The sequence below is a fragment of the Scyliorhinus canicula genome, chromosome 5, assembly GCF_902713615.1.
Source record: "Scyliorhinus canicula chromosome 5, sScyCan1.1, whole genome shotgun sequence".
Classification (NCBI taxonomy): Eukaryota; Metazoa; Chordata; class Chondrichthyes; order Carcharhiniformes; family Scyliorhinidae; genus Scyliorhinus; species Scyliorhinus canicula.
The window spans coordinates 117610540-117636192 of record NC_052150.1 but is presented as its reverse complement, the minus strand read 5'-3'; the positions used below and the strand labels follow the sequence as shown (position 1 = coordinate 117636192).

The following is a 25653-nucleotide window of genomic DNA, read 5'->3' as shown; positions in this document are numbered from 1 at the left end:
AAGAGTGGCCAGATTTCTACTGCACACAGTAATGGAAAAATGAGCATTTTCTCCCCCAGAAAAAGGTCCAGGGGGGAGGGGGGTGGAGGTAGGAAGAGAGAGAGGGGGAATTGGTTTCCATGGATCAATGATAACATTAAACACTCTTAAGGTAGATCACAGCCCATTCCTAAAAAGAGAATAAGAGTCAAGTCTTGATTTGATTCTTCCCTGCTTTTTCAAGATAGTTGACCTAAATCATACGGTTCCATATACAGTCCTTAGCTAACTACCCTTTCCAACTTTGTTTTAAAATAAAATGCGAGATTCCCTCCTTAAGCACCACAGGTAAATTAAGATATTGATGATATTTCAAATAATATGCTATCAATCTACCACAAACTGAAATTAATCAAACTAGTATAATTTAGGGAATGCTATATAAGATTTGGTGACATTATTTTCTTCTGCGTGGGAACCATTTTGAATATGTTGCATTTTCTAAAAGAAATGTTTTTATAAAATATTTATATTCAGAAAACATTTTTTTATATCACATCTTCACAACCATACTTGTTCAACAATTACAATATTTCAACACTCCACCCAAAATCAATACGAACAAAAACCAAACCCCTAACTAATCCCTCTCACTCCTCTCCTTATGAGCCAAATAAGAAATTATCTGTCTTCTAATAACCCCCTTCAAAGACTGCCGCCACATGGAAGGCAAAATCTCCTCATTTCTTTTAAACCCCAGACACTCCCCAATGGTGGAGGAAACTCTCTCTCAGAATCCCATATCCGGTAACAACAACATCTCAAACATCCACAGGAGGGTGCTGAGCAGGGCCCAACTGCACCACCAAATTCACAAAGTGCAGAACTTGATCAGAGATCACCATCATCGAATACCCTTGCCCTATCACCCTCGACAGCAGAGACCTATCTACCACAAAGAAATTGATCCCAGAGTATACCTGATGTACCTGAGAGAAGAAAGAAAAATCCTTCTCAACCAGGTGTAAAAATCTCCGCGGATCTGCTCCTCCCATCCGCTCCATGAAGGCCAAAAGTGCCTTTGCCACCCCAGAAAACCTCACAACTTTAGGCCTCAACGTATCTAATTGAGGATCCAATACACAGTTAAAATCCCTTCCAGGAATAGCTGGTGAGTCCAAATCTGGGATCCCACTCAGCAACTTTTTGATAAAAGCTGTGTCATCCCAGTTTGGGGTATATACATTGACAAACACAACCGGGATACCTGCCAACAGTCCACTAACCATTATATACCTCCCATTCGAATCAGTCAAAATCTTAGCCGTCAAAAAACCTACCTTCTTATTCATCAGGATTGCTGTCCCCCAGGCCCAATTGTCAAATCCCAAAGGAAACACTTACCCCATCCAACCCTGCCTTAACCTTCTAGGATCTTTAACCCAGAAAATGAGCGTTAAGGTGCGCAAACACCCTAGATCTTTTTAACAGGCGCTCAACCCCCTTACGTTCCATGTGACCAGCCGGATGGGGGTCATCTACCCACCCGCGTACCAGAGTCAGCCATTCCCACCTGGTGGAGCAGTTCAGCAACCTTTCCAGGAGAGACGACCCAAGGCCCACCCAAGATGGCCAACAAATCCCCAAACACGTTTGAACATTCCCAGCCACTGTCACAAAACTAATCCAGTCCTCCCCATCCCCCCTCCTACCAACACTACTCAATTGGCCCAGCAAGTAACCAACTACACTCCCCCCCCCCACCCCGAACCCCGTCCAACATGAAAACAAATACTTAGGAACCCCCCACCTTATGAGCTTCAGATATCCCCCCCCCCTTCGCTCCCATTCCTTCTGAGCTGCAGATATCGCCCCCCACCCCCTTTGCTTCCATTAACTAACTATTTTAGCTAGTGGGGTGGCCCGCACACAAGCACTATTCATAACACCAACACTCCAAATTACAAACCAATTGTCCCATCCACAAGAGAAAAAAGGGAAGAAGAATGAACAATAAATACCCATCCCTCCAACCCCCTGTGGTAGTCACCACTGTTGTATTATATTGTATATACTGGTATTACGGTAAGGCCCCTGTACTACAGGTACGGGGGTAGATCCCTGCCTGCTGGCTCCGCCCAGTAGGCGGAGAATAAATATGTGTGCTCTCCGAACATCAGCCATTTTGCCAGCTGCTGTAGGAGGCCGCACATCTCTGTGTAATAAAGCTTCGATTACATTCTACTCTCGTCTCATTGTAATTGATAGTGCATCAATTTATTACGCAGAGATTTTTCAGAGATGGACCTCCGCATCAAGCCAGATCGCCTGCAGCTGCATCCTCAAGCAGACAACGCCAAAAAGGACTTCAAACATTGGCTAGCTTGCTTTGAAGCGTACATTGTGTCTGCGACAGACCCAATCTCAGAGGCACAGAGGGCGCGATTCTCCGAAATGGAGACAAAGTCCCGACGGCGGAGTGAAAACCGGAGTGTTACACTCCGGCGTCGGTTCCCGCTCCCAGGCCCCTATTCTCCCGCCCCCGGGGGGGGCTAGGAACGGCGTCACGTATTTTACGCGCGCTGGGACTTGGCGCCGCGTAATAAGCGGCGCCGCGTAAATGACGCGGCCGGCGTCGCGTAAATGAAGTCACCAGCGCATGAAGTCTCCCCGAGGCCGCCCCGCAAGAAGGTGGCGGATTGATCTTGCGGGGCGGCGGAGGAAAGGAGGTCCTCCTTTAGAGAGGACGGCCCCGATCGCGGGCCAGACCCCATCGGAGGCCCCCCCCCCCCCCCCCGGTGCAGGAACCCCCCTCCCCTCCCACAGGCCGCCCCACCAGATTTCCCTCGCAGTTCCCGCCGGCAGCGACCAAGTGTGGATGCGTCGGCGGAACCTGTCGTGTTAGGGCGGCCGCTCGGCCCATCCGGGCCGGAGAATCGCCGCTCGCCTTTTGCAAAAGGCGAGCGGCGATTCTCCGAGCGGCCAGCCGTGATTCTCGCCGCGCTGGTTTGGGGGGGGGTGGGAGAATCACGTGTGGGGGCCGGAGCAGCGTGGCGGGACTCGCACGGCGCACCGGCGATTCTCCCACCCGGAGTGGGGGAGAGAGAATTCTGCCCAGAAGCTCCAGATTCTGTACACGTGACTGAGCTCCAATGTTTTTCCCCTCGTCCGGGACGCGCATGCCTACGCAGAGGCCATGGCGCTACTGAAGGAGAACTACGCTCAACAAATCAACAAGATCTACGGCAGGCACCTCCTGTCCACGCGGCGCCAACTTCCCGGTGAGTCTGTGGAAGATTTCTGGTGTGCCCTGCTTGTCCTGGTCAGAGATTGTGACTGTCAGGCCATTTCGGCCTCTGAACATTCGAACCTGCTAATGAGAGACGCATTCGTTACGGGCAGAGAGTTGAACTACAACCGCCAGCGCCTCTTAGAAGGGGCCACGCCTGACCTCGCCGCGACCAAGAAACTAGCGCACTCGCTCATAGTCGCCTCACGCAACGTACAGGCTTATGCCCCCGACCACATGGCCCACCACTCCTGTGCATCGTGGACCCTGCCAGCGGCCACCTCATCGTGGACCCCATCAGCGACCGCCCCCAGCCAACCCCACGCCTGCACCGTGCGGCAGCCAACCAACCCCGGGGGACCCAAGTGCTACTTCTGCGGACAGACAAAACACCCCCGGCAGCGTTGCCCGGCGCGGAGCGTGTTTCGCAAGGCCTGTGGCAAGAAAGGACATTTCGCTGCAGTGTGCCAGGCCCGCTCAATCGCCGTTGTTGTCCCGGCACCCCCCATGTGCGGCCAGTGGGTGCCACCATCTTACTCTCCTCAGACCACGTGCGGCCCGTGGGTGCCTCCATCTTGCTCCACTCACAACACATGTGGCCCGTGGGCGCCGCCATCCTGCTTGCCTCAGAACCAATGGCCGCCCCCATCTTGCCTGCCCCAGGACACATGCGGCCCGTGGGCACCGCCATCTTACCCGCCTCAGGACACCTGCTCGTCGGGCACCTCATCAGACCGCTCATCGCCTGCAACTGCCGGCGACCAGCCGCGTCTCGCCTTTGTCACAATTGACCAGTCTCGACCGCACAACCTTGCGACCAGGTCGACAAAGGTGAAGGTCGACGGGCACGAGGGTACGGTAAGGCACTGTTTCCTCGCAGTACACCCCGCTAACCAAAGAATCTCCCTGGCCTCCGGATCCAACTCCGTGGAAATCCGGGGGTACTGCATCGCAACCCTCACCGTCCAGGGCGTAGAGTTCAGCGGCTTCCGCTCTACGTCCTCCCCAACCTCTGCGCTGCCCTGCTACTCGGCCGACTTCCAGTGCAACCTCTAGAGCCTAACCTGAAATTTGGCGGGCACCTACCACCCCTTACTGTTTGCGGCCTCGCGGCCCTCAAGGTCGACCTGCCTTCCCTTTTTGCAAACCTCACCCCGGGTTGCAAACCCGTCGCCACCAGGAGCAGACGGCACAGCGTCCAGGACAGGACCTTCATCAGGTCTGAGGTCCAGCGGCTGCTACGGGAAGGTATCATCGAGGCCAGCACCAGCCCCTGGAGAGCCCAAGTGGTAGTGGTGAAAGCAGGGGAGAAAAACAGGATGGTCGTTGACTACAGTCAGACCATCAACCGGTACATGCAGCTCGACGCGTACCCCCTCCCACGCATATCTGATATGGTCAATCAGATTGCACACTACTGGGTCTTCTCGACAGTCGCCCTGAAATCTGCCTACCACCAGCTCCCCATCCGTAAGGCGGACCGCCCGTACACTGCGTTTGAAGCAGACGGCCGCCTTTACCATTTCCTTAGGGTTCCCTGTGGCGTCACCAACGGGGTGTCGGTCTTCCAACGGGGAGATGGACAGAATGGTTGACCGGTACGGGCTGTGGACCACTTTCCCGTACCTGGACAACGTCACCATCTTCGGCCACGACCAGCAGGACTACGAAATGAAATGAAAATCGCTTATTGTCACGAGTAGGCTTCAATGAAGTTACTGTGAAAAGCCCCTAGTCGCCACATTCCGGCGCCTGTTCCGGGAGGCTGGTACGAGAATCGAACCGTGCTGCTGGCCTGCTTGGTCTGCTTGGTCTGCTTTAAAAGCCAGCGATTTAGCTGAGTGAGCTAAACCAGCCCCTGAGCTAAACCAGCCCCTCGACGCTAACCTTTCCAAATTTCTCCACACTGCCAAACTCCTCAACCTAACTTACAACAAGGAGAAGTGTGTGTTCAGCACGAACTGATTAGCCATCCTCGGCTATGTGGTTCAGAACGGAGTTCTAGGGCCCGACCCCGACCGCATGCACACCCTCATGGAACCTCCCCCCTTCCCCAAGGCCCTCAAACGATGCCTAGGGTTCTTTTCGTACTACGCCCAGTGGGTCCTAAACTATGCGGACAAGGCCCGCCCACTCATTCAATCCACCACTTTCCCACTGACGGCCGAGGCCCACCAGGCCTTCAACCGTATCAAGGCCGACATTGCCAAAGCCGCGATGCACGCGGTCGACAAGACGCTACCCTTCCAAGTCCAGAGCAATACATCAGACGTCGCTCTGGCCGCCACTCTCAACCAGGCAGGCAGGCCCGTGGCATTCTTTTCCCGTACCCTCCATGCCTCCGAAATTCGGCACTCCTCCGTCGAAAAGGAGGACCAAGCGATCGTTGAAGCTGTGCGACATTTGAGGCATTACCTGGCCGGCAGGAGATTCACTCTTCTCGCTGACCAAAGGTCGGTTGCCTTCATGTTTAACAGCACAGATCAAAAATGCTAAAATCTTGAGGTGCAGGATTGAGCTCTCCACCTACAATTATGAGATTTAGTATCGCCCCGGTAAGCTCAACGAGCCCCCCGATGCCTTGTCCCGAGGTACATGTGTCAGCGCACAAGTGGACCGACTCCGGATGCTGCACGACGATCTCTGTCACCCAGGAGTCACCCGCTTTTACCAATTCATTAAGGCCCGCAATCTGCCCTACTCCATCGAGGAAGTCAGGGCTTTTACCAGAGACTGCCAGGTCTGCGCGGAGTGCAAACCGCACTTCTACCGGCCAGACCGTGCGCGCCTGGTGAAGGCCTCCCGCCCCTCTGAACGCCTCAGTGTGGACTTCAAAGGGCCCCTCCCCTCCACCGACCGCAACACGTACTTTCTTAATGTGGTCGACGAGTATTCCCGATTCACCTTCGCCGTCCCATGCGCCGATATGGCGTCTGCCACCGTCATCAAAGCCCTCCACACCATCTTCGCTCTGTTCGGTTTTCCCGCCTACGTCCAGAGCGACCTGGCACCAGCTGGATCCCCACACCACCACACCCCCCCTCTGCTCTGGCGCCACCCTCCCTCCCCCCAACGCACCCCACCGCACCCCCCGGTCCAGGACAATCAGTCCTCCCCTTGCTCCCACCCAGGGATGAAGAGGATTTCGACAAGCTCCCGGGGTCACCGAAGACCAAGTTGACACCCGAGTCGCCACCAGCACTGCGGCGCTCTCAACGACGGATCAAGGCGCCCGATCGTCTAAATTTGTAACCTTCTCTGTAATTTTAAAACCAATCTCTATGTATATAGTTTTCCACCACCCCCGCTGGACTCTTTTAACAGGGGGTGAATGTGGTAGTCACCACTGTTGTATTATATTGTATACATGGGTATTACGGTAAGGCTCCTGTACTACAGGGGTAGATCCCTGCCTGCTGGCTCCACCCAGTAGGCGGAGTATAAATATGTGTGCTCTCCGAACAGCAGCCATTTCGCCAGCTGCTCTCGGAGGCCATACATCTGTGTAGTAAAGCCTCGATTACATTCTACTCTCGTCTCGTCGTAATTGATAGTGCATCAATCCCACAATAAAATTCCACATAAAAAGCTACAAAGCTACCCAATAAACACCGCATCAAGTATCAGAAATCACCCACCCTCCTCCATACAAACATCACCCGACCAATTCACAAGACATTTATCTCAACCCAGGACCATTTCTTTGCTTCCGTAAGTCACACGGAGGCGTATGGGGTAAACCACGCTAAATCAAACCTTATTGCAATACAACGCAGCCCTGGATTTATTAAATGCTGTATGCCTCTTAGCCAGCTTCATTCCAATACCTTGATAAATCTCACCCCATGGCCCTCCCATCTGCAATCACAATGATCCTTTGCCCACCGTAAAGGTCCTGGAAACTGTGGAAACGCACAATGATCGCATGCGGTGGCTCACCTGCACGGGGCTTCTGCTTCAGTGACCCGTGGGCTCGATCCAACTCGGGAGGGGTTACCATTTCCCCCTCCCCCACATCTTCCAAAACAAATGCGACATGAATTCTGTCAGGCTCGGGCACTCCAGACCCTATGGCAACCCGACCACCCTCAAATTCTGTCTCCTAGACCAATTTTCCAAGTCATCCAACTTGGACCTGCTGGCCGCTATTTAAACTCAAATTCCTTGGTTCCTCAATATAAAATGCATTGGGACATATCAATACAAAGCCATCACTTTGCTGTAGAAAAGGTGACAAAACTGTCAACATTTGCTGGCAGTACTCTACTGAAACAGACATGGAGATTATTGTGCAAGATTAAAGCACATGAGATTGGGGGAAGTGTATTGAGGTGGATAGAAAACTGGTTGGCAGATAGGAAACAAAGAGTAGGAATTAATGGGTGTTTTTCAAATTGGCAGGCAGTAAATAGTGGGGTGCCACAGGGATCGGTGCGGGGACCCCAGCTATTCACAATATATATTCATGATTTGGACGAGGGAGCAAAATGTAACATCTCAAAGTTTGCAGATGATACCAAGTTGGGTGGGACTATGAACTGTGACGAGGATGCAGAGATCCTACAGCATGATCTAGACAGGTCGGGCGAGTCGGCAAATCAATGGCAGATGCAGTATAATTTGGATAAGTGTGAGGTTATTCACTTTGGAAGCAAAAACAAGCAGGCAGATTACTACCTGAACGGTTGTAAATTGGGAGAGAGGAGTGTGCAGCGGGACCTGGGTATCCTTGTACACCAGTCACTGAAGGTAAGCATGCAGGTACAGCAGGTGGTAAAGAAGGCTAATGGCATGTTGGCCTTCATTGCGAGAGGTTTTGAGTACAGGAGCAAGGATGTGTTGTTGCAATTATACAGGGCCTTGGTGAGGCCGCACCTTGAATGTTGTGTGCAGTTTTTGTCTCCTTTTCTAAGGAAGGATGTTCTTGTTCTCGAGGGAGTGCAGCAAAGATTTACCAGACTGATTCCAGGGATGGCAGGACTGTCATATGAGGAGAGATTGACGAGGTTAGGATTGTTCTCGCTGGAGTTCAGAAGAATGAGGGGGGATCGCATAGAGACGTTTAACAGGACTAGACAGGGTAGATGCAGGGAAGATGCTCCCGATGGTGGGTGTGTCCAGAATCAGGGGTCACAGTCTGAGGATTCAGGGAAAACCACTTTGGACTTCACCCAGAGTGGTGAGCCTGTGGAATTCATTAGCACAGGAAGTAGTTGATGCCAAATCATTGAATGTATTCAAGAGGCGGCTGGATATGGGACTTGGGGCGATTGGGATCAAAGGTAATGGGGAGAAAAGAGAATTAGGCTATTGAGTTGTATGATTAGCCATGATCATAATAAATGGCAGAGCAGGCTCGAAGGGCCAAAAGGCCTCCTCCTGCTCCTATCTTCTATATATCTATGTAACAACTTCCAGAGTTTGGGTATGTGCAACAGAGCATAGAAATGCAGAGGTTTTTGTTAGGGGTTCTATTATGACCTAGAAATTCCTGCAGCAAAACAATGAATCTATCCACTTCAGCCCTATATCCTAGCTTCGTTTCCATCCCCTTCCTCCTCCAGTGGGTGCACTGTTGAAGTCTGCTCAATAACGGAGTCAACTGACAGAAACGTCCACTCTTATGCTGTTAGTATCATTATTAAAATGAGCTCTATGTTGTGAATGAAGTGTGACTCAATTTTAAACACATATTAATTTAATAAGTTAAGAGGAGAGGGCGTGAGGAGGATTTTGGGTCAGGCAGTCAGCAGCATCTAGTGCTTAACATCACAAAAGAAACAGAAGTTCACTGGTTGGTGAGAAACTGCTGTTAGGAAGGGTTATCAAATAGCTGGGAATTAGAAAATGTGAGGGCCACGAGGAATCCAGCACGTGTTTTTCAAGTCAAACAGAAAGTAACTTTGTTTACAACAATATGTACACAGCAGTAGATCACCACTGCTTCCTTCTCTAGCCGATACCACACTGGCCAGTTCTATTTATACAGCTGCAACTATTTATGATTGCCCCACTCGCCTCATTGCGGGAGCTCGTACTCTCCAAAATACACCATGGGATAACTATGCCCCGTTGCCGTTCAGTGGCGGAGGTCCCCGCTGGAGGTCCCTCTACAGAGGTGTACTCCCCCTAAAACCTGTGGACCTGGGGTGGAGGGTGATGCATGCAGTAGTACCGTACAATCATCCTTTGCACCGGTTCATGGATGCCCAAGAGCCCCGCCATTTTTGCGGTCTTGTGGACTCCGTGAGCCATGTCGATGTTGAATATTCTAGGCTTCTCTCCCTTTAAAGTTTCTTGACAACATTGTTGTTAAAGTTTTGTTTGCACTTCAGCCCCGCGCTCCTGATGTACAGGCACCCGATGCGGAAAGGGGCAGGGAAGATGGAGGACCTCCTCGTCAACCTGCTCCAAGGCCTGGCGAAATTTGCCATAAACAGGCCCAGGCAGCGAGCAACCGAGGGGGTTGTCCAACTGCACTGCCTGTGTCTCTTCTGCAGCTTCATTCGCGGCGGGATGTTTCTGGAGAGGGAGCATGCGGTGTCCACAGGCACCATTGAGGCCTTCCGTGCTCGGTAGGCACCGCAGGGGTTGGATTGTTTCATTCACCCCTCTTTACACATTTTGATTTGATGTTTTTAAGTTTCAGTTTCTCTTTGTTCATTTTGGGCAGTGCTCCGACCAGGAGCAGCCCCTTTTAATTTGTCCCAAAATGAATTTGTGTTACTCTATTCAGTTGTCATACCCTAAAATATATCATGGGATAATAAATTGTTTCCAGCCAGTAGGATTCAGGCAGGCTATAAAACTTTTATTAAAGGGGGCTTCATATATTTAAGAAGGAACACAAGCATTAGAGAAATAACTGGATTTTGATTTTAACTTAGACTGTAAATGCAGCTTAAAAACTTTAGATAATTAATATTTTAGAACTTCAAAACTAAATTTCTTCACTTTGATAGAGTTAAAGGGTTCTAGTTGTTTGTCTGACACAAACAGGAATAAGGTTATTCTAGTCTATATATTCTATTTTGTTAATTTGCGCCCGGGGAACTCAGTCCCGTGATTTACACATTCTACATTACATGGGAAAACCTAGGTGGTCCTGCTGATCTGGATGATAATGTGCTTCCAGTTGGAGCAACCAGAGTTCTGAGTTTAGAAACTTGAGCAGTGCAGTCACGAGGCTGAGAAGGTTGTGGATAGAGAACAAGGCATCCGAGATTGGATACTGTGTAATGAGAAAGGAATAATTGGCAAGGTAGTTGAGTGAGACCCCTTGGGTATGAGCAACCATAATATGATAATATAAATTTTCATCAAGATGGAAAGTTATGTACCGTAGTTTCCGGACTATAAGCCGCTACTTATTTCCCACGTTTTGAACCTCGCGGCTTATACAACGACGCGGCTTATTTATGGATTTTTCCCGCTTTCACTAAACCAATGAAATTGCGTAACGGGTTAAGGTAAAACAATGTAACTTTTTAGTTTACTGTTTAGATTAAATCGAGCGCGCTCAAACATCCCATCATTCTGATTACGGTAGTCATTTTGTCACCCTCATCATGGCAAAGACACGGAGAAATACATATGATGCAGCTTTCAAGTTGAAGGCGATCGATCTGGCTGTTGGAAAAGGAAATAGAGCTGCTGCACTAGAGCTTGGTCTTAATGAGTCGATGATAAGACGTTGGAAACAGCAGCGTGAGGAATTGACTCAGTGCAAAAAGACAACTAAAGCTTTCAGAGGGAAGAAAAGCAGATGGCCCGAACTAGAAAATGAGCTCGAAGACTGGGTCAACATGCAGAGAGCAGACGGCCGAGGTGTTTCAACTGTACAGATCCGACTGAAAGCCAAAACAATCGCCACCGCAATGAAGTTTGAGAATTTTAGAGGTGGACCATCGTGGTGTCTCAGATTTATGAGACGTAAAGGCCTGTCCATCAGGGTACGGACAAGTTTGTGTCAGCAGCTCCCTCCCGACTACGAGGAAAAAATTTCAAACTTCCGCAAATTCATTGATGCAAAGATAGCGGAGCATTCCATTGGCCCGCACAATATCATAAATATGGATGAGGTTCCTCTGACATTTGACCTGCCTCTCACTCGGACTGTCAACAGGAAAGGTGAATCATCCGTCATGCTGAAAACAACTGGGCATGAAAAAACGCACTTCACCTGTGTTCTGAGTTGCACGGCATCGGGAGAAAAGCTTCCACCGATGGTGATTTTTAAACGCACGACGATACCAAAAGAAAAATTCCCTACAGGAATTGTTGTGAAAGTCAACAAGAAAGGATGGATGACGGAAAGCCTAATGCATGAATGGCATACGGAGTGCTACGGCAAGCGACCGGGAGGATTCTTTCACAGGAACAAGGCATTGCTCGTTTTGGACAGCATGAGGGCCCACATAACAGATTCTGTGAAAGAAGCCATCAAGAGGACAAACTCAATTCCAGCTGTGATTCCTGGGGGCACAACAAAGTATTTACAGCCACTCGACATTAGTTTAAATCGTGCATTTAAGGTGGCGCTTCGTGTTCAGTGGGAGGCTTGGATGACAAGTGGGGAGAAATCCTTCACTAAAACGGGCCGCATGCGAAGAGCAACTTATGGTCAAGTCTGCCAGTGGATCCTGACAGCGTGGAGCATTGTTAAAAAATCCACTATCATCAACGGGTTTCGAAAAGCTGGATTGCTGCGTGTTGAAGAGGGCAGCATGAGCTCAGCGGGAAATTTGCCTCCGGATGAAAGTGATGAGAGCGACAATGAAAACAATCCAACATCGGATGAAGCAATTCTGAGGCTATTCAACTCTGACACCGAAGATGACTTCAGTGGTTTCAGTGCACAAGAGGAGGATAGTGACTGTGATCACCTGGGTTGGTGATATCTTGATTACGATCAGTAATAAAAGACTTCTTTTTACACATGATTTATTTATTTTTAATGTTTCAAACTGATGATTCTATGTTAATCTTAAGAGCTTAATCGGATTGATTTCGCTCCACAGTGACCAATGACTTTCTTGGTAGGCTATTCTTTACCGCTAATTTTTTATTTTTGTTACAAGCCGTATTTCGTTAAAGCCTGTGTAAAGCTCATTTGTTTCAATGTACCGGTAAGCACCTGCGGCTTATATACGTGTGCGGCTTATTTATGTTCAAAATAAAAAAAAATTTCAAAATCAGTGGGTGCGGCTTATAGTCAGGTGTGTTTTATAGTCCGGAAATTACGGTAGATGATTTTGAGACTCGGGTTCTGAATCTTAATAAAGGAAACTACGATGTTTTGAGGCGTGGGTTGGCTGATAAGATTGGGAAACATTACTTAAAAGGATGACGGATAGGCAAACATTCAAAGAGTGCATGGGTGAACTGCAACAATTGTCCATTCCTGTCTGGCGCAAAAGTAAAACAGGAAAGGTGGCTTAAACCATGGCCTACAAGGGAAAGTGGGGATAATGGCTGGGATTCTCAATTCACAGCCACTGCGATCTGGAATACCCCTCAGGTGGAGAATGGAGCGTCGGCAGAAAAACGGGATCATTGCTGGGTGCCAGACCTGTTCCAATTTTCTGTTCCCCATCGCTGGCCATAGCGCTCTACCCGCCCGAGCCAGCAGGAAAATACAAAATAATGATTTGCATGCAATTAACAGGCTTTTATTAGATAACATAATCCATCTGCAAGAAATGTTTCTGGTGATCAAAAGGATTCATTTTTAAAAAGCACACTTATTGAATGGCAGGTTTGTTAAAATTGTTATGGGTTACAAGTTACAAACCTGTTCTTCATAAATACATTCATTTTCATTAACTCTATTGTATGAAATTGTACTGCATATTAAACACTAAATAGCAGGAAACATTACCTGCCATGTCGACACGCAGTATAAATCATCCCCTCCTCACTGCCTACAACAAAATTATTGACATCTCCTGTCGGGAAAGCCATGCTAGTGACAGCCACGGGCTTTGACTTGTTGTAAACAAGCTCCATATTCTCCTAATTAAAAAGAAAAAGACAGTTAGCACATTGACAAAGTTCTTGTTCCATCCCTCAATCTTTCTCTTCAGAAGGCTTTATTGCATGCTAAGTTATAGAAGGCACCGGTCAAGCCGTAATCATGTGTAAAACGTCACAGGAAGTGTTGGGAACTGAAGGTGCGACATACAAGATGACCGGCATAAACACAACCCTATTTTTATTTTGGATATTTCGGCCAAACGTCAGCACTTCATACTGAGTATAAATCAACTCCCATTTTTGGAAGATTTTTCTGAGCTTCAACGGTCAATTTCTATCTTACAATCTTGAGTATAGTGTGTTGCTCTTATCAGACATCCATGCAAGTGCACTTCCCATCGGAGTTCATGGTCAGCAATCAAGGACATGAACCATGGCTGATTTTCCCTCTCTAATGTAAGGGTTCTCGGGGCAACTGCATGCTGCCCCAGAATATACCAGCTAATTTAGCACAGATCTTATTACTTGCCAATCATGAGTTTGACTAACAACCATAATATTGTAGCTAACTAAAAACATTACAACTCCATATTTTGTCATTCATCCCAAACTGTGGCGAGGGGGGGGGGGGGGGGGGGGGGGGATCAGCTTCCATATGGAGACTATCCAAAGAGTTTTTTGTGCTTCAGCAAAATTTTTAATGTTATATTCAAATTCTACACTTGAATAGTAAATTACAGGATAGGAAAATATTTCAATACTGTGCACAGTCGTACACTGGCTTGAAATAATTACAGATCTAATTAATACTTAATTTTTAAAAATATTTTAAAATTATGACATATTCTGGTTAAATATAATGTTCATGTAAATTGAAAAATATATTCTGCCAACAATAAGAGCTATCAGGGTGTCATCTTCAGCACTGGCTGCATGTTGGGAATATGTTTTTTGTTATTTTCTAGATCCATCTATGTATTACATGGAGAATTTTTGTGCAAGTATTGCTCTTCAATTTAGTTATTTGTGCTCTTTCTGATATATCATAATATATTATTTTGCCAAATATTTACTATACATCCGAATTCTGCGGAAAACCTGTTTAAATTGTATTGTCTATGACATTCTCCAAAGCTTGTGTTAATCGTGACCTTCCCTATCATTGTGTCACAAGACTTGTTTGGTATGTCCGTTTTCTTGCAAAGCGTACAGCTAATTTCTTCAACTTTTATTACCCCACCTGATATCATGCTCTGTCTGTAACAATGTGATTGGAATACAGATTGGCCCAAAAGTTTCTATAACCTGTCAATGAACCACATCTATCATGAGCTGAACTTATGCTTGCCTGTTTAATCTCCATGATTTTTTAAAAATTCATTTACGGGATGTGGGCGTCGCTGATTAGGCCAACATTTATTGCCCATCCCTAGGTGTCTTTTTGAACGCTGCAGTCCTGAGATGTAGGTACACCCACTATGCTGTTAGGGATGGGGTTCCAGGATGTTGCCCCAGCAACAGTTAAGGAACGGCTGGTGTCAGGTTGGTGTGACTTGGTAGTGTTCCCAGGTTTCTGTTGCTCTTGTCCTTCCAGATGTAGTGATTGTGGGTTTGGAAGGTGCTGTCTGAGGAACCTTGGTGAGTTACTGCAATGTATCTTGTAGATGGTACACATGGCTCCCACTGTTCGTCGGTGGTGAAGGGTTTGAATGTTTGTGGAAGGTGGAGCTTCAATATCTGAGTTGGGAAAGGTGCTGAACACTGTGCAGTCATCCACACACATCCCCACATATAACCTTATGATGGAAGGGAGGAGTAATGAACAAAGAGACCCAGAACCTCACGAGCTTAGGACATGCCCAGAACATATGTACATGATTGGTCAGGCCCCTTCCACACCGCTCGCATTCGTCCTCCACTCCCACAAACAACCTACTCATTATGAATTTGGTCCAATGGACATTATTGGATTGAATTGGATTAGATTTGTTTATTGTCACATGTACCGAGGTACAGTGAAAAGTATTTTTTTGCGAGCAGCTCAACAGATCATTAAGTACATGGGAAGAAAAGAAAATACATAATAGGGAAAAGATTAGAACAAGTATAAGTTAAGGAAAAAGTGGATCTGTTGGGGGGGGGGGGGGGGGGGGGGGGGAGTTCGCAGAGAGTCGCCTCGCTCCGGTGCCCTCTTCTAAGCCATTATGCACCACCTTCAACTGAATCAGGACAGTGGGAATCAGGACAGTAAGGCAGCAAGTGTAGAGACTGGAGATGAGCATATTACCAGGGTCAGGCTGGCTAAGAGGAAGGGAAGGCTGGGGGAGGTCGAACTCAGTGGGCTTGGAGGTCTGGAGTGTATTTGCTTCAATGCAAAGAGAATAATAGGTAAGACAGTTGAACTTAAAGCCTTGATTCACGCAAGGAATTTGGATGTGGTTGCTGTAATGGAGACTTGGTTAAAAATGCGACAGGACTTGCAGCTAAATACTCCAGGATATAGATGTTTTAGGCGAGACAGGGAGGAAGATAAAAGAGGTGAGGGAGTTGCAATACTGGTTAGGGAACATATTACAGCTGTACAGAGGGAGGACACCATGGAAGAATCAAGTACGAGGCACTGTGGGTCGAGCTCAGAAACAGGAAAGGGGCAATCACAAGAATGGGGGATTACTACAGGCCTCCCAACAGCTCACGGGAAGTTGAAGAACAGATATGTAAGCAGATTCTGGATAGATGTAGAAATAATAAGGTTGTTGTAGTGGAGGACTTTCATTTTCCTCATATTGACTGGAAATCCCATAGGGCTAGGAGTCTGGATGTTGAGGAATTTGTTAAGTGTGTCCAAGAAGGTTTTTTAGAACATTATGTGGATAGTCCGACTAGAGAGGGGGCTATATTGGACCCAGTACTAGGGAACGAGCCCGGCCAGGTCGTCAAAGTTGCAGTGGGAGAACATGTGGCGAACAGTGACCATAATTCCGTAAGCTTTCGGATACTCATGGAAAAGGACGAATGTTGTCCTAGGGTTAAGGTGCTAAATTGGGGGAAGGCTAACTACAACCAGATTAGGCAGGATTTGGAGGCTGTTGTTTGGGAGAGGCTGTTTGAGGGTAAATCCACATTTGGCATGAGAGAGTCTTTGAAGGAGCAGTTGATGAGAGTGCAGGACAGGCATGTGCCGGTAAAAAAGGACAGGATTCGGGAACCATGGATCACCGGGGAAATTAAGATTCTAGTTAAAAAGAAAAAAGATGCACATGAGAGGTACAGGCAACTAAAAACAGATAAAGCACTTGAGGAAAACAAGGAAAGTAGAATAGAGCTCAAACAGAGAATTAGGAGGACTCCCAGGTGCAAGGGTACGTGATGTCTCGGATCGTGTTTTCCGGGTCCTTAAGGGGGAGGGGGAGCAGCCCCAAGTCGTAGTCCACATTGGCACTAATGACATAGGTAGGAAAGGGGACAAGGATGTCAGGCAGGCCTTTAGGGAGCTAGGATGGAAGCTCAGAGCGAGAACAAACAGAGTTGTTATCTCTGGGTTGTTGCCCGTGCCACGTGATAGTGAGATGAGGAATAGGGAGAGAGAGCAATTAAACACGTGGCTACAGGGATGGTGCAGGCGGGAGGGATTCAGATTTCTGGATAACTGGGGCTCTTTCTGGGGAAGGTGGGACCTCTATAGACAGGATAGTCTACATCTGAACCTGAGGGGCACCAATATCCTGGGGGGAGATTTGTTAGTACTCTTTGGGGGGGTTTAAACTAATTCAGCAGGGGCATGGGAATCTGGATTGTAGTTTTGGGGTGCGAGAGATTGAGTGTAGAGAGGTCAGGAGCACAGATTTGACTTCGCAGGAGGGCGGCAGTGTTCAGGTCTGTGGTTTGAAGTGTGTCTATTTCAATGCCAGGAGTATACGAAATAAGGCAGGGGAACTGGCAGCATGGGTTGGTACCTGGGACTTCGATGTTGTGGCCATTTCAGAGACATGGATAGAGCAGGGACAGGAATGGTTGTTGCAGGTTCCGGGGTTTAGGTGCTTTAGCAAGGTCAGAGAAGGGGGCAAAAGAGGGGGAGGTGTGGCGCTGCTAGTCAAGGACAGTATTACGGTGGCAGAAAGGATGCAAGATGGGGACTCTTCTTCCGAGGTAGTATGGGCTGAGGTTAGAAACAGGAAAGGAGAGGTCACACTGCTGGGAGTTTTCTATAGGCCACCTAATAGTTCTAGAGATGTAGAGGAAAGGATGGCGAAAATGATTCTGGAAAAGAGCGAAAGTAACAGGGTAGTTGTTATGGGAGACTTTAACTTTCCTAATATTGACTGGAAAAGATATAGTTTGAGTACATTGGATGGGTCGTTCTTTGTACAATTTGTGCAGGAGGGTTTTCTGACACAATATGTTGACAGGCCAACAAGAGGTGAGGCCACTTTGGATTTGGTTTTGGGTAATGAACCAGGCCAGGTGTTAGATCTGGAGGTAGGTGAACATTTTGGAGACAGTGACCACAATTCGGTGACCTTTACGTTAGTGATGGAAAGGGATAAGTATACCCTGCAGGGCAAGAGTTATAGCTGGGGGAAGGGCAATTATGATGCCATTAGACATGACTTAGGATGTGTTGGTTGGAGAAGTAGGCTGCAAGGGTTGGGCACACTGGATATGTGGAGCTTGTTCAAGGAACAGCTATTGCATGTTCTTGATAAGTACGTACCAGTCAGGCAGGGAGGAAGGGGTCGAGCGAGGGAACCGTGGTTTACCAAAGAAGTGGAATCTCTTGTTAAGAGGAAGAAGGAGGCCTATGTGAAGATGAGGCGTGAAGTTTCAGTTGGGGCGCTTGATAGTTACAAGGAAGCGAGGAAGGATCTAAAGAGAGAGCTGAGACGAGCAAGGAGGGGACATGAGAAGTCTTTGGCAGGTAGGATCAAGGAAAACCCAAAAGCTTTCTATAGGTATGTCAGGAATAAAAGAATGACTAGGGTAAGAGTAGGGCCAGTCAAGGACAGTGGTGGGAAGTTGTGTGTGGAGGCTGAGGAGATAAGCGAGATACTAAATGAATACTTTTCGTCAGTATTCACTCAAGAAAAAGATAATATTGTGGAGGAGAATGCTGAGACCCAGGCTATTAGAATAGATGTCATTGAGGTGCGTAGGGAAGAAGTGTTGGCAATTCTGGACAAGGTGAAAATAGATAAGTCCCCGGGGCCGGATGGGATTTATCCTAGGATTCTCTGGGAAGCCAGGGAAGAGATTGCTGAGCCTTTGGCTTTGATTTTTAGGTCATCATTGGCTACAGGAATAGTGCCAGAGGACTGGAGGATAGCAAATGTGGTCCCTTTGTTCAAGAAGGGGAGTAGAGATAACCCCGGTAACTATAGGCCGGTGAGCCTAACGTCTGTGGTGGGTAAAGTCTTGGAGAGGATTATAAAAGATACGATTTATAATCATCTAGATAGGAATAATATGATTAGGGATAGTCAGCATGGTTTTGTGAAGGGTAGGTCATGCCTCACAAACCTTATCGAGTTCTTTGAGAAGGTGACTGAACAGGTAGACGAGGGTAGAGCAGTTGATGTGGTGTATATGGATTTCAGTAAAGCGTTTGATAAGGTTCCCCACGGTCGGCTATTGCAGAAAATACGGAGGCTGGGGATTGAGGTGATTTAGAGATGTGGATCAGAAATTGGCTAGTTGAAAGAAGACAGAGAGTGGTAGTTGATGGGAAATGTTCAGAATGGAGTTCAGTTACGAGTGGCGTACCACAAGGATCTGTTCTGGGGCCGTTGCTGTTTGTCATTTTTATAAATGACCTAGAGGAGGGCGCAGAAGGATGGGTGAGTAAATTTGCAGATGACACTAAAGTCGGTGGAGTTGTAGACAGTGCGGAAGGATGTTGCAGGTTACAGAGGGACATAGATAAGCTGCAGAGCTGGGCTGAGAGGTGGCAAATGGAGTTTAATGTGGAGAAGTGTGAGGTGATTCACTTTGGAAAGAATAACAGGAATGCGGAATATTTGGCTAATGGTAAAATTCTTGGTAGTGTGGATGAGCAGAGGGATCTCGGTGTCCATGTACATAGATCCCTGAAAGTTGCCACCCAGGTTGATAGGGTTGTGAAGAAGGCCTATGGTGTGTTGGCCTTTATTGGTAGAGGGATTGAGTTCCGGAGCCATGAGGTCATGTTGCAGTTGTACAAAACTCTAGTACGGCTGCATTTGGAGTATTGCGTACAGTTCTGGTCGCCTCATTATAGGAAGGACGTGGAAGCTTTGGAACGGGTGCAGAGGAGATTTACTAGGATGTTGCCTGGTATGGAGGGAAAATCTTATGAGGAAAGGCTGATGGACTTGAGGTTGTTTTCGTTAGAGAGAAGAAGGTTAAGAGGTGACTTAATAGAGGCATACAAAATGATCAGAGGGTTAGATAGGGTGGACAGCGAGAGCCTTCTCCCGCGGATGGAGGTGGCTAGCACGAGGGGACATAGCCTTAAATTGAGGGGTAATAGATATAGGACAGAGGTCAGAGGTGGGTTTTTTACGCAAAGAGTGGTGAGGCCGTGGAATGCCCTACCTGCAACAGTAGTGAACTCGCCAACATTGAGGGCATTTAAACATTTATTGGATAATCATATGGATGATAAGGGCACAGTGTAGGTTAGATGGCCTTTAGTTTTTTTTTCCATGTCGGTGCAACATCGAGGGCCGAAGGGCCTGTACTGCGCTGTATCGTTCTATGTTCTATGTTCTAAAAAGGGGTCACAAAACGACATTGGCAGACAGGATTAAGGAGAATCCCAAGGCATTTTATATGTATATTAGGAACAAGTGGGTAGCTAGAGAAAGAGTTGGTCCACTCAAGGACAAAGGGGGGAAATTATGTATAGAACCAGAGGAAGCAAGTGAGATCCTTAATGAGTATTTTGCATCGGTATTCTCAAAGGAGAGGGACACGTTGATTGGTGGTGTCTCAGAGGGATGTGCAAACACTTTAGAACAGGTTGTTGTTATGAGGGAGGAAGTGTTAGGTGTGTTAAAAAGCATTAAGGTAGACAAATCACCGGGGCCAGGCGGCATCTATCCCAGATTACTGAGGGAGACAAGAGTTGAAATCGCTGGGCCTCTGACAGAAATCTTTGTGTCCTCATTGACCACAGGCAAGATCCCAGAGGATTAGAGAATAGCCAATGTTGTACCATTATTTGAGAAGGGTTGCAAGAATAATCCAGGTAATTATAGACCAGTGAGCTTGAAGTCAGTGGTGGCGAAATTATTGGAAAAGATTCTCAGAGGTAGAATTTATGCACATTTGGAAGTGAATGGTCTTAGTAGCGATAGACATCATGGTTTTATACGAGAGAGGTCATGTCTCACTAATTCGATTGAATTTTTTGAGGAGGTGACAAAAATGATTGACGAGGGAAGGGCTGTGGATGTTGTCTACATGGACATTAGTAAAGCATTTGATAAGGTACCTCATGGCAGGCTGGTGCAAAAGATTATATCACATTGGGTCAGGGGTGAACTAGCTAGATGGATCCAGAACTGGCTTGGCCATAGAAGACAGAAGGTAGCAGTGGAAGGGTGTTTTTCCAAATGGAGGGCTGTGACTAGTGGGTGTTCCGCAGGGATCAGTACTGGGACCTCTGCTCTTTGTAATATACATAAATGACTTGGAAGAAAACGTAGCGAGTCTGATTAGCAGGTTTGCGGATGATACTGAGATTTCAGGAGTTGCGGATAGTGATGAAGATTGTCAGAGAATACAACAGGATATAAATAGGCTGCAAAATTGGGCAGAGCAATGACAGATGGAATTTAATCCGGACAAATGCGAGGTGATGCTTTTTGGTAGATCTAATTCAGGTGGGAGCTAGAGACACAGAGATCTGGGTATGCAGGTTCACAGATCCTTAAAAGTGGCAGCAGAGGTGGAAATGGTGCTAAAGTATATGGCATGCTTGCCTTCATAGGACGGGGTATCGAGTATAAAAGCTCGAAATGTTGGTTAGGTCACATTTGGAATACTCTGTCCAATTCGGGTCACCGCACTACCAGAAGAACGTGGAGGCTTTGGAGAGAGTACAGAAAAGGTTTACCAGGTATAGAGGGTATTAGCTACGAGGAGAGATTGAATAAACTGGGATTGTTCTCCCGAGAAAGACGGAGGCTGAGAGGCGACCTGATAAGTTTATAAAATTATTAGGGATATAGATAGGGTGAACAGTTGAAGACTTTTTCCCAGGGCGGAAATGACAATTGCAAGGGGGCACAGGTTCAAGGTGAAAGGTTCAGTAGAGATGTGAGAGGGAGTTTTTTTTTAAACACAGAGGATGGTGGTTGTCTGGAATGCACTGCCAAGTGAGGTGGTTGAGGCAGATACGTTAGCGACCTTTAAGACTTATCTGGATAGGCACATGAACCGACGGGGTATAGAAGGATACAGGCGGTTCGTCTAGATAGGACACGTGATCCGGCGCAGGCTTGAAATCCGAAGGACCTGTTCCTATGCTGTATTATTCTTTGTATCATTGGCAAAGTTAGTAACCATACCTTCTGTCCCTTTTTCCAAGGCATTTACATAAATTGTAAAAAGTTGAGGCCCCAGCACTGATACATGTGGCACACCACTGATTACATCCTGCCAACCAGAAAACGACCCACTATGACTACCCTCTGTTCCCTGTTGGCTAATCAATCTTCAATCCATGCCATGTGCTACCCCCTACACCATGAGATTTTATTTTCCACAAAACCTTTGATGTAGCACCTCATTGAATGCCTTCAGGCAATCCAAATACAGTGCATCCACCGGTTGGTTCCCCTTTATCCACGTGACCCTTTCAATTAACTCTAATAAACTGCCATAACGTCTTAAATAATAACTGCCAACATTTTCCCTATGACAAATTTTCATCTAACTAGCTATGGGTTTCCTGCTTTCTCTGTCCACCCCTTTTTGATTAAAAAAGTTACATTTGCTATTTTCCATTTCAATGGCACCTTCCCAGGATTCAGGGAATATTGAGAAATTAAAACCAATGTACAAACTATTTCACTAACCACTTCTATGAAGACCCTCGGGTGAAGTCCATCCAGACCAGGGGATTCCTCAACCTGCAGCTCCAACAATTTGCTCAGTGCCACTTCCCTGGTGATGGTAATGTTCCTGAATTCCTTCCTCCCTTCCAATTTCTGGTTTACAACTATTTCTGGGATGTTACTTATATCCTCTACAGTGAAAACTGGTGCAAAATACCTGCTCAATTCATCTGCCATCTCTTTATTTTCCATTATTAATTCCTTAGACTCACTTTCTATAGGACCAATGCTGACTTTCGTAACTCTTTTCTTAGTTAAATAACTATAAACTATGCTTCATATTTATAGATAGTTTTCTTTCTTAGTCTAATTTTTCCATCCTTATTCTGTCCAATTGCTGTTATCCATTTATTATAGAAATGTTAGTATTTTCAATACACATTTAATATATAATTGGCATTAAACTAGGTTATTTACCAATGAAACATTTTTAGTAGTTAGGAAGATTGAAAGGTTGCTTAAGGACGAACTTTAGGAAACAGACCATTAAAGCAAAATATAGAGAGCTTCCTTGAACATGCATCATGAACATTCACCACAGAGACACCATTGTGAACGATCCAGTGACAAAATCATGTTTAATTAATCAGAAATCTGCTGTTAAGTTAGAAGAAAAAGGTACAAAAGTAGGCAATGTTCTAATTTTACTTAAAATGTTAACATCCTCATGAAAAATCATATTGGAGGTTGGTTAGAAAAGCCATTTTCATTACTTTGGATTCACACTGAAATCATATATTTCAATTCTAATTCTCTTCTTTCTGTTGGATGTTATTTAAAAATTAGATTCCAATAATTTTTCAAACAATGTCCCTTTTTAGTTTCAACATACAAATGGACACTATATCGAGAAAGTTCTGAAATATGGAAATCTAACCTTGCCTTTGTAAGCATTTGAATTTAAAATATTCCACACAAAAGATTCCCATCTGTTCTGCACATTTTATTGTCCTTTTCATCTGCCAGTACATATGCTACACTATGTTTTAAACAACCGCATAGCACACAATTGTTTAGTTTATTTGTAAGGGATTATTAGTTGATCTCCTACAGACTTGCACAAAGTGTGACGGTGGGGGATGCTGCGGAGGGGAGAGAGAGAGTTGTAAACTTGGTGAAAGAGAGCAGCAAAATGAGCAGTGTGCCTGACCAGGTGCCAGAGCAGGCAGGCTCAGCCGATTCTAAGCATGCAAATCTCTTTTGCACACTGCCTGAGCAGAACGCCCTCGCCCTGATTTTGCACCTTCCTCTGGTCTTGCTTTCATCTCCCCTGAAGCATGCTTCTATATTATCCAGGCATACTACTCACTCACAGCAACTCCCATTCATTTAAAAAAACACAATTTTCTTACAGAAATGTGTCAAAACAGGTTACAACAAATAAACACCCAGGAAACATACTTCCCAGCAATCGGCTACACAATGTTTTCATCTTTTTCACCCTCCTTCCCCCCCCCCCCCCCCCCCCCCCCCACTCCCCCCCCTGAGACCAACAGCTCCTCAACACTGTCATAAACAACCCCACCATTCCCCTCTGCAGAGCCCCTTAACTCATAATTTATCTTCTCCAACTTCTCCAATCTTATCTGGCCAACTGAATGGCCACCCTACCCAAGCTCACACCTCCACCCTATCCCCATAACCCAGTAACCCTTCCTAACCTTTTTGAACACTAGGGGCAATTTATCAATTTATGATGGCCAATCCACTCCACCTAACCTGCACGAGCGGTATTCTCCCCCCTCCATGCCGGGTGGGAGAATCGCCGGGGAGTCGTGCCACGTCGCCCCGACACCCGCACACGATTGAAATGGTCTCCCACCCTCCCACCGAAACCAGCCCGCAACAATCGCGCCGGGCAATTCAGAGAATCGCCGCAAACGGGCAATTTTCCGGCCCGAATGGCTGCTCCGACACGACAGGTTCCCGCCGGCGCCGTCCACCCCTGGTCGCTGCCGGCGGGAACTGTGCGGGAACGCTGGGGGGGGGGGGGGGGGGGGCTTGTGTGGGGTGGGGACTCCTTCACCCGGGGGAGGGGTCTCTGATTGGTGCCCACCGATCAGCGGGCCGGCCTCTCCCCCCGCGGGCCTATCTCCTTCCGCGGACGGCCCCACAACATCGGCGCCATGTTGGTGAGGGGCCAGCGTGCGCAAGAAGTTCCCCGTGCATGCGCAGGATGGTGCGGCCCAACTGCACATGAGCAGGAGGAACTGCTCCAGCGCCGTGCTGGCCCCCTGTGTGGGCCAGAATAGGTCATGCCCGGGCCCTGTTCCACGACGGCGCGGGCACTTAGTCCCGGGAGCAGAGAAACCCGCCCCACAACTTTGGACTGTGGGAGGAAACCGGAGCACCCGGAGGAAACCCACGCAGACATGGGGAGAACGTGCAGACTCCGCACAGACAGTGACCCAAGCCGGGGATCGAACCTGGGACCCTGGAGCTGTGAAGCCACAGTGCTAACCACTGTGCTACCATTCTGCCCACCAACATCCCTTCTACCCTAAAATGCCTCCTAAACTAAATCCATATTTTCTCCGTGGAATGCACCATCGGACTCCCTGAATACCTACTCAGAGCCATTGGCAACGCTGCCGTCACCACAGCCTTCAAACTGGACCCCTTACAAGGTTCCTCCTCCATCCTAACCCATTTTATCCTTTCTCCTTCCCACCATCGCTGCACCTTATCCACATTCATCACCCAATAATAATGAAGCAGATTCGGCTGCCTCCCCCTCTGTAGCAGGATCCTTCCGACGCTCAGCACTTTCACTGCCCATGCAAAGCCCAAAATGAATAGTGTCCAATTTCTGAAAAAAGGCCTTTGGTATAAAGATCAAGAGAGCCTGAAAAATTAAAAAGAACCTCGGCAGAAAATTCATTTTTGCCACTTCGACCCTCCCCGCCAACGTGAACTATAGTGTATCCCACCTCGTGAGATTTCCACCTGGCTTCCTCCACCAGCTTCATTAAGTTCCACTAATGGAGTTCCATCCTTTCCCTCGCAACCTGAACCCCCAAGTACCTAAACCAATCCCTCGCTACCGTAAATGGCACCCTCCCTAAATTAGTCCACTTTCCCAACTCGTTCACCGGGAAAAACTCACTTTTCCCTACATTCAGTTTATGCCACATTGCAACAATCTCCCCCCCCCCCCCCCCATTCCCCTCGGCCACCCTCTCAAGGCACCTTTGGGAAGTTGCGCGATGTGAAAGGTGTAACATAAACGCAATCTGTTCCAATTACAAATTTTAAAAGTTGCTCCGGTAAAATTGAAGATGAAAGCAGTTCAGGCTAAATGTGTTACCCGAG

The 25653-nt window shown here is 47.3% G+C and overlaps 1 protein-coding gene across 3 annotated transcripts in view; it reads right to left on the bottom strand.

The window, feature by feature from the left end:
- The window catches only part of LOC119966203 (cytoplasmic dynein 1 intermediate chain 1), a 377588-nt gene that overhangs the window by 64230 nt on the left and 287705 nt on the right, over positions 1-25653 (bottom strand). For all 3 annotated transcript variants that reach the window (XM_038797532.1, XM_038797534.1, XM_038797533.1), the window contains exon 13: positions 13149-13282. In XM_038797532.1, the coding sequence (XP_038653460.1) occupies positions 13149-13282 (134 nt within the window). The remainder of the gene's footprint in view (positions 1-13148; positions 13283-25653) is intronic.